Source organism: Epinephelus moara, chromosome 15, assembly GCF_006386435.1.
Source record: "Epinephelus moara isolate mb chromosome 15, YSFRI_EMoa_1.0, whole genome shotgun sequence".
NCBI classification, from domain to species: domain Eukaryota; kingdom Metazoa; phylum Chordata; class Actinopteri; order Perciformes; family Serranidae; genus Epinephelus; species Epinephelus moara.
The window spans coordinates 1,113,930-1,124,378 of record NC_065520.1 but is presented as its reverse complement, the minus strand read 5'-3'; the positions used below and the strand labels follow the sequence as shown (position 1 = coordinate 1,124,378).

At 40.5% G+C, this 10,449-nt stretch overlaps 1 protein-coding gene across 1 annotated transcript in view; it reads right to left on the bottom strand.

The window, feature by feature from the left end:
- Nucleotides 1–10,449, bottom strand: part of LOC126401818 (neural cell adhesion molecule 2-like) — a 532,851-nt gene that overhangs the window by 106,890 nt on the left and 415,512 nt on the right. Inside the window, exon 7 of the mRNA XM_050063330.1 lies at nt 3,850–4,019. Coding sequence (XP_049919287.1) covers nt 3,850–4,019 — 170 coding nt within the window. The remainder of the gene's footprint in view (nt 1–3,849; nt 4,020–10,449) is intronic.

The window sequence follows — 10,449 nt, the reverse complement described above, 5'->3', positions numbered from 1 at the left end:
AATGGGGAAGAAAGGTGATTTAAGTGACTTTGAACTAGGCATGGTTGTTGGTGCCAGACAGGCTTTCAGAAACTGCTGATCTACTGGGATTTTCACACACATCCATCTCTAGGGTTTACAGAGGATGGTCCCAAAAAGAGAGAATATCCAGTGAGCAGCAGTTCTCTGGGTGAAAATGCCTTGTTGATGCCAGAGGTCAGAGGAGAATGGCCAGACTGGTTCAAGATGATAGAAAGGCAACAGTAACTCAAATAACCACTGGTTACAACCAAGGTCTGCAGAAGACCATCTCTGAACCAACAACAGGTCCAACTTTGAAGCAGATGGGCTACAGCAGCAGAAGACCACACCAGGTGCCACTCCTGTCAGCTAACAACAGGAAACTATGGTTACAGTTCACACAACCTTGCCAAAATTGGACAATAGAAGATTGAAAAAACGTTGTCTGCTTCTGATGGCTACTTCCAGCAGGGTAACGCGCCATGGCACAAAGCTCAGATCATCTCAAACTGGTTTCTTGAACATGACAATGAGTTCACTGTACTCCAATGGCCTCCACAGTCACCAGATCTCAATCAATAGAGCACCTTTGGGATGTGCTGGAATGGGAGATTTGCATCATGGATGTCCAGCTGATGAATCTGCAGCAACTGTGTGATGCTATCATGTCAATATGGACCGATGTCTCTGAGGAATGTTTCTAGCACCTTGTTGAATCTGTACCATGGAGAATTAAGGTAGTTCTGAAGGCAAAAGGGGTCCAACCCGGTACTAGCAAGGTGTACCTAATAAAGTGGCCAGTGAGTGTATAGCCTAGGCTTTGATATCTAGTTATCTCAGGAAAACAAAGCTCGTTATCTTCAGTAAATTATCCCATTCCCTTGACAAAGCAATTACAGGTATTACAGGGAAATGGAAGAAATAAAATGTTTGAAACCATGTCCATTTAGGGCTTCCGTACAAAATGTCATGTCTCATCATCTTTGTTGGGTCGTGTGAAATATGATCTTAACTGCAGTATATCCATCATGGAGGGAAGTTAAGGCTGATATTTCATTTTTAAGTTAACATAAAAACAAAAAAGCTGGCAGAAACATGTCAGACATTAAATATAAAGTACTGAGTGAGGAACACGTACACACCTGCGCACACACCTTGTCCTAACTTAAATGCCCTGTTCTCCTCCCGCCTGTGCTGTCAGGGGTAATAAAACTAACTTACAACTGCATTTCAACTCCTCCCTCCCCCTTAACTTCTTCATTTAAATGTGCATTTTGAAGAACAAGCGCTTCTCACATCTTGAAAGGATGTTGATGACTCGAGCACAAATCTCCATACATTTTCATGAGCCGGATATGCACTATCAGAGTGATCTGTGAGGAAATAGCCAGCAGGTTTATGAAAATATAAATTGAAATTTTTTATTAGGAGTGCAGTAAATGAAATATGAAGCAATAAATGAAATATTTCCTTTCAGCAGAGATATATCATATTGATGCAGTTGTTATTGTCGTGGGCTGAGGGCCATTGGTGACATTTGTGCTTTTAAAAAACAGTTTTTATGAAATGGAATTTGTGGAGGTCCTTACAATAAAGCTTTATGGATCACCATAAAACACTGTTCACTGTCATGGGCAATGCTATTATGCTTAAAAGCTTTGGAAGAGCACAAGATGACAGATAATGTTGAATGAAAACAAACTTTCTAAATGATAGGATTTTAAAGTATTTTGTTGTGGCATTTCAGGTTCCATATTAAAGGGACAGATCAACTAACTCATCTAAGAGGTCCCTATACATGCAGATAGTGTTGGTTTTCTCTGTCTAGATTCTGAGATATCTCTGGGTTTTTTTGTGCTCTAGTGCCAGTACAGTGCAGGTGAATGTAATTTGGTACTTTTTTGTATCAAAGAAATAGTACCTGTATTAGTTAACAGTGGTCTTTGGATTTAAACAGTAAGAGGGGACTTATTTTCGGAAAGAGATGCCTTTTTAAAAAATGTATTTCCGAAATTTTTTTCATGGCTAAACACTACCAGAGTAAGTTAAGTCAACTGTCTTAAGGGGAATAGTTTTCCATTCAGGGGTTATGCCATAGCACATAGCCTATGCTTGTAGCTGCTGTAGTACATTGTCCATCCCTGGTCGCACCATTCTATCAGTAGATGAAATCCGACACTGTATTCACTGAAATCTAAACCTACATTGCAGGTATCTACTGTGCAGTCACACCGACTGAATCAATATCCAAACCATTTGCATTAACCATTAATTCAGCTTAAAATTCAACACACTCCGACCTCGTCACATAGCTACATTTGTTCATGGACTTTCCATGCTACAACGTGCAAGGTACCCTGGGTGCATGTAACAAGCTTTGCCTGTTACATGCCTTGTCTACTGTCAAAATACACTTACATGTTCACAGGAAATGCACGGTTTATATACAGTCTCAAAATAAACGCCTCACGTCAGTACAACAAATTGATGTTTTTTTTCCCTTCAACAAATGCACGTGGTTGCGTTTAGCCAACACGCAGGTTGGTTGGGTTGGGTTTAGGAAAAAAGAACGAGGTTTGGCTTTGCAATCTTAGAGGAAGCAAACAGATGAAAGGTGAAAGTCAGTGGTTGTAAGACCCATCCACCACTTCTCCTGCTCGCCCAACTCAGACGTCCGCTGCTTTAACTTTCATTCTTGCCCCACTGCATTTCGCTAGCTGGGTGCGTATCATGCCAACGTGAAAAGACTTTTTTTGGCGGTGTGTGACACTGTAAGTCACTGCCCAAGCAACGGACTTCAGAGTGAGACTGGGTTGCAAAATTGGGAAACTGACAACACTTGACTTAACCAATTTGTTTGTGATATTATACAAAAGTTGCTATCACTCGTATGTTTTCTTTTTCTTATTTTTTTTTTGCAGTATAGCCTTCCTCAAATACAACACTGAGGTTAAATCATGAATATGATGTCACAAATGTCAGAATTGTTCTGCTTCTGTGATCAAAAGAAAAAGGTTTAACATCATGTATTCAGATACACACAAAACAAAAATAAAAATGCAACACTTTCGTTTTTGCACCCATTTTCCACGAGTTGAAATAAAATATTGAATACATTTATTGTGCACAAAAGACTTATCTCACTCAAATTTTGTTCATAAATTTGTTTAAATGTGTGTTAGTGAGCACTTTGCCAACATAATCCATAATCCAGTGTCATTTCTGAGACTTTGGCAGTTCATCCATCTAGCTTCACAACCACAGACCAAGTCTATCCAGACCAGCCCAGGACCTCCACATCCAGCTTCTTCAGCAGCTTGAGATAGCCTGGGCAAAAATTCTTCAGTTCTGCAAATCAGCTGTTGCATCAGCTGTCTGGGCGGCTGGTCTTGAACTATCTTGCAGGTGAAAACACTGGATGTGGAGGACCTGAGCTGGTCTGGATACACTTGGTCTGTGGTTGTGAAGCTGGTTGGATGTACTGCCAAAGTCTCGGAAATGATGGTAAAGATGGCTATTGGTTGTGAAATAGACATTCAACAGCTCCGATGGACATTCCTGTAGTCAGCATGCAAATAGCATGCTCCCTTAAAACATGCAGTATTTTGATATGCCACACCTGTCAGGTGGATGGATTACGGATTATGTTGGAGAAATGCACACTCACAAGAGTTATAAGAATTTGTGAACAAAATCTGGGAAATAAGCCTTTTCTGTGCACGGAAAAAGTCTTAAATCTTTTATTTCAACTTGTGTTCAACTCAAGTGTTTATATATTTGTTCAATGTCCTTTATATAGGCTACAGTAGGGGACTCAGTCCGAAAGCAGCCAAGTAAGTCAACACTTACCAAACACTTTCAGGAAGATCTCCCTTTCTTGAGATCCTGCCTTGTTAGTGGCCTTGCAGGTGTAGGTGCCCCCATCACCCTGCCGAATGTTGCGGATGGTTAACATGCTACGCCCGCCTTCCAGCCTGTTGAAAATATACTGCTCCGATGGCTCCAGCAGCTGCCCTTTCCTGCACAAACAAAAGGAAGAAGCACACACTGCGGATAAGCAATGGGAGGGAAAATATGGCAACCGGCTCACACCTCACAACGACCTCTGCGAGATTCACACTGCAGCACGTTTGATGTTACAGATGTATGATCTTAGCACTTTGGGTGTCAACTGATCCCATAAAAGAGAGGCTAAATGCAGACAGCTTGACTTTGAAGCTATTTCTATCTATAGCACATAAACAGTTGAAAACATGACAGCACTTTTTATAGAAACCTCTTCAAGTGTGATAAAAGCTTTGTTTTGGATATCATAATATAATTGAAATATCTATAGTTCAGTGAATCATTTGTAGTATGTCATCAAAACTCTTCGCACGCTATGACTTCTTAAACTCTGCCATGCAAAAAAAGAATATCTTCATATTCTCAGTCGATGTTTGAGTCTCGTCGGAGCTCGCTTGTGTTGTTGTGTACGTTCTGTTATGGACTGCAGCGCTCACTAAATGACTCCGGTGTGGTGTGGAATACTGTGCTGACTTAATGTCTTTTCTTATTGGACTCTGTTGGGAAATTAGTCAGAAAAAAAGCTACAGCTAAATTGATCCATGTCTATATTTAAGCTTCATAGCAGAAGCATAATGGTGTGAAGCAGGTTTGCAGCCTCCCCCGCTTGTTTATTTACTGCAGCTTAACCAGCCGTGTAATCTATAAGGTTAAAGGGATCGGCACTTTTGGGGGTATTTGACTTTTTTCCCATTCTTACACAGATTTAGATGAACTCATGGGTGCTTTTTCATGCCATCTGCATGCAGGCTAAAAGTAGGAGATTAGCTTAATGACTGGATGTCTATGGGATCAGCAAAAACAGCCAAAAACAAAGGGAAATACACCTTTTAACTCCAAAAGGGATGTATGTGTGGTCACAAATAATCAAAGTTACTAATTTTATTATGGCCTGCGCATTGACTGGTGTGAGGCCCCTATTGAAATGCAAGAAATTATTATTATTCTGTCAAATTAATCACATTTTTGAGGGACTAGGGATGCTCCAAAACTCATGACACTTAGCACACATAACAGAGGTGGTAAAAATTTACATCTGATATGGGTCTCGGACTTGGGTGTGGAAAAAACAAACAAAAAAAAGCCTCTCAAAGATATACTCAAAACTCAACAGGAATTCAGCCATATTAAATTCACTTCTTTTTTTGCCATTTACAAGTTCTGTACTTTGACAAACTCCTCCTACAGATTTAACCCAATCCAGGTCAGATTTGAGCCAGGCAGTATAAAGACGTTTGATAAAAGTGATAAAAAGGTGTTAACCAACCGGGATAATACGATGACCTCAGGTAAAAAATCCAAACAGAAAACAAGACACGGGCAAAACGAGGGTAATGGGGATTGGCTAACAACAAGGGTGTGGTGGGGAACACTAGGGTGGAGCAAACAACACTAATACAGAACAGGTGTGAGGGGAAGACTCTGGGAACAGGGAAGGACTAACGAGACTGATGAAGACAGGTGTAATAGAAAACAGACAGAGACAGGAAGTAAAACCAGACATGACACATGAGGAGAAAATTTATAAAATAAAACAGGAAGCAGAATAAACATGAATGAATAACATGAAACAAAGAAGAACACAAATGACCATGTCAAATGTGTTAGGGGTCACTTGTAGATTCACATCAACAGACATTATCACCCAATTCTACAGTTCACCTCAGCTGCCTGTTTGGACATCTTTTAAGAAATTGTTTTGATTTTACACCCTACACTTTAATATCTTTGTTTAGTCTCTCCGCTTTCATCAACAATGTTGGCAGCTCCTTTTTAGCGAAATAGCACCAAATGGCAGAAAGACAATGTTAGCGAGAAGTTGGCAAATATAATGGAGGGCTGAGTTTTCACAGGAGTTGGCCAAAACAGAGCTAAAAGAAGAGTGAATATTGAATTCATAACCCAATTGCCAAAATAAGTTGGCATTATATGTTTCTGTAAACCAGCAAAACATTATATATATGGTGACTGTGGTTAGGAAAATATCATGTTTTGACTTGACATACCAGCTTTTGGTGGCACAATCCCAGATGGGAATGCAGCAATATCTCAATTATAAGAACACTTTTTGTGGTGCTATTCTCGATAAAGAACAGCACCAGAACGCTGGCTAAAATGCTGCTGGAAAACAGCTATGGGCCACTAAGACGAAACAAGTTTTGTTGTTTGTTGAACAAATTCAACAATGAATCATGATGTTGCTGTCCATGAACTCATTTGTAAAAAAGAAAAATAAAGTACACAAGAAAACAAACTTTCCTTTTAAGCAACCCAATCATCAGAATAAATGATGGCATTGTACATTTCTGCAAACCTTGGATACGTAACACTTGTACATTATTATGTAGAGGATAAGTTGAGTTGGTCACTTGGGCATGGTTAGGAAAAGATCATGTTCCATTTTCAAATGCCCAGTTTTGGTGGCACTATCATGGCTGGAAATGCTCCCAGTGTCTCTAAGGGTGCTTTAAGGCCTAGAGTTGTCTTGCTTTGGTCTGAATCAGGGACTGATTTTGCTACAAAGTTGCATAATTTCCTAGAGTTGGTTTGTATTCTCACGGCAGCATCTACAAGCGGACCATATCAAATGCCATGCGGGAAAAATCAAGACACTGAAGAAGAGTACACTTGCAAGATATTTTGTGACACTTTCTAATGTCACAATGGAGGGACAACTACCCAGGTTGATTTTAGCGCTGCTCATCGTGGACTATATTGCTGTCATTGTTCATTTTAGTCAAACCATACAGTTTGAAAACGAGGCGCGGCTCCAACTAGAAAACAATGTTTTGATGCATTGGATGTGCTGAATGTGCATATTAAGGCAGTACAGGAGGAGGTGCACATTAATAATCCTCCAGGACTGTAACATGCTCATGTTTAACTCAAACAATGTGTAATGCGACTGCAGTTGCTTCACATCCAGGTCAAAACACGTTCTCACCACAAACGAACCGCACCAGAATTCATTTGTAACCGGACCTAGACCACCTCTTCAAGAAAGTCTTGGTCAGGTCTGAAAGCACCCTAAAACACAACAGGTTTTGCTGTTTCTTTGTCTCGAACAGTTGTCTGCATCCACCATCCCCTCCACCTCCTGACGAGAAACTCAGCTTATATACATGTTATCAGAAATACATACTTTTGAAACAATATAATACATATGAAATGTACAAATGTAGCATATCCGTGGTTTGCAGAAATGTACAATGCCAACATTTTCCTCTGGTGTCTGGGCTGTTTTCAGACAGAAGACAGAGGTTAGAAAATAATTCTCAGCTCGATCCAGTGGAAACAGAGGGTTGATAATCTATAGGTCAAAGATGCAGGCTTGTGTTGTGGCTGGGAGATAAGTGTTTTGAACCTGCAGACCAGCTCAGATAGGCAAAATGAATTAGTAATGCTCTCCTCTCTTAACAACTACAGTCTGTATGTCCTTCAGCAAGGCACTTAACCACAAGCTGCTTCAATGGCCAGTGGCGGTTGTACCGGCCAGCTCCCAGGTGAGCTTATATGAATGTATAAAAAGGGCTGGATAAGAGTATGCATGAGAGATATTCTTCAAAATAAAATGATTGCGGCTTGGAATAAAAGAAAACCAAGTAAAATGGGGTTACAGCTTACAGTGGCATCAGTTGCAATTTATTTTTAATCCACCCAAATGCTATTTTAACCCTGAAGTAAGAAGAATAGGTATGAAAACACATTCTTATTTTTACCTGTTCATCCAATATGGATCATAATGCCCTCAATCTGAAACTGTTTTTTAACCTCATAAGCTGCTGTGTAAATTGAATTCAAAGGCTTAGAAGCACAGAGCTTAGAATAATGCATACCTCTAAATATATCTAGAGACTTCTCCATATGGTCTCAGACTGTATTATGAATGGAAAATAAAAACAATCTTATTATTTCAGGGATTTCAAATGTGCAGATTTCCAGACTCAGACGCAAACACACACAAACGCAGTAATACAGTGTAGCGTATTGAGGCCCGGGCCCCAGCCTCACTGTACTGTAGGAAAAAAGCGAGAGGAGGATAATTGAAAGTCGACGGAGGAAACACCAAAGCCAAGTAATAATAACTCTGGCGAGCCAAAGAGGAAATGAAGAGAGGCCTCATCTTTGGAACGGACAGTGCAGGACGGGCTGCAGCACTGAATGTCATTATACTGACTGACTGCTGACAGGTAGTCCATTACTCCAAGATGCACACAGAGGACGAGGCGCAAAACCTCTCGCTGACAGGAAATGCAGCTGGGAGGCTGGGAGACGCTTGGAGGGGTGACATCAAAAGGAAAACTAAATTGGGTTGTGATTGTTGTTTACGCCTAAGCCGTGTCTTTTGTTGTGATGCACGCATTTTAATTCCGTAGTCTGGGATGGACACGCAAGACTTAGTGACCTGGGAAATGAAGGAGCGAACGCTGAAATGTTTGACAGACAGTGGACGCTGGAGTTTAAGATCAGTGATGATGTTCAGCTGAAGTGATGTCATCATTTAAGTCAGAGGCAGCAGCCTGCCCTTCAGGAATACTTTACATTTTATTAAAGCAAATCCAAGCAAGTTTCATTTTGTGTTGATTTTGGCGGCCCTGTGGACAATGCACATGACCGCCTGGAAACATTTTGATCTGACCAGCGTGTGCATTTGTTTTTGAAGCGAGAAAAAGAAACACAGTTGTTTGCAAGATGCATATAGTGACGAGATAATGCATCTATTTGTGGCCATGTAACATCAAAGGTATACTTTGACAATTTTTAACCAGTTTTCTATCATAACAGTCTGCTCATCTCCCATCATCTCATCATCTCATCATCAACATCATCTCTCTATCTCAAACCCAGATCAAACTGTAAAACTAGGCAGCGCTTATCAAACATGAATCAAGATTCTGTTACTGTACTGCCCATTTCTCATCTAAAATGTCTTCAGAAACATATTTTAGTGCACCATTTAGCAGTACAGACCAAGTCACTATGTTAACAACAACAATAACTTGTGGGTAAACAACTGGCTATCGATTACAATGGCAGAGTTCAGTCAGCCAACTCATGTTTTAAACGTCTATTTCAACAGCAGAACACAGTAGAGATTGGTGTCTAGACTCTCGCCTCATCGCTCCCTGCAGATATGTTTACATGAAAGAGTGAGCAGCAGTACTGATGCAGGGCAGCAACAGCACTGACAAGGCAAAGGGAGAGCTGGGAAGATTTAACAGGTTAAGCAGACCACCATATTGGGAGGGTATGTTTTGTAACTGACATATAGAGAGTGACATATGATGTGCGTGTATGAATCAGTGCAGCTCGAGTTGACTGTCTGAACTCGCTTGCAGGCATCAGCAAAGTTCTTACTTTTGTTGTCAATTTCAGTATCATTCAAAGAGATTGAGTTAAACCTCACCCATCTATTTGATGTTTCCACTGTGCTTATTTTATGTACTTGTTCCTTTGACAAACCAAACCTACTGGCATAGAAACTAAGAAATGTACTGCTGTGGATCGGGATGCAGCAAAACATATTCAAGCCACCTTAAAAATCAATATCAGTGTAAGTGTATGCTATAGTAGATGATCTGCTCTGTAATACCTTATAAGCTAACCAATCGAGGCCACAGAAGTGCAGAAATGAAGTGTTTTGCTGTGTAAAATGATTGTTTTTGTCAGTGGAGTCTGGTAGTTTTGATATAATGGCTTCAATTCCCCGGTGGAAAAAGGCTGTCTTAAGATAAAGCGATGAAACTACAATGGCATGCAAAAGTTTGGGCACCCCGGTCAAAATTTCTTTTACTATGAATGTTTAAGTAAGTAGAGGATGAACTGATTTGAAGTTAAATATGAAACATGCTTTTCAACGGTTTTAAAGTCGAAAAAGAAAAGGAGCACCATGCAAGTTTGGGCACCTCGAGACATTTGAGCTCTCAGACAACTTTTAACAGGGTCTCAGACCTTATTAGCTTGTTAGGGCTCTGGCTTGTTCACAGTCATCGTTAGGAAAGGCCAGGTGATGCAAATCTCAAAGCTGTATAAATAATCTGAAACCTGAAACCTTGTCCCAACAATCAGCAGCCATGGGCTCCTCTAAACAGCTGCCTAGCACTCTGAAAACTGAAATAACTGATGCCCACAAAGCAGGAGAATATAAGAAGATAGCAAAGTGTTCTAAAGAAGCCGTTTCCTCAGTTTGTAATGCAATTGAGAAATGGCGGTTAACAGGAACTGTGGAGATCAAGTTGAGGTCTGACAGACCAAGAAGACTTTCCGAGAGAGCTGCTTGTAGGATTGTTTGAAAGGCAAATCAAAACCTGCATTTGACTGCAAAAGACCCGCAGGAAGATTTAGCAGACTCTGGAGTGGTGGTGCACTGTTCTACTGTGCAGT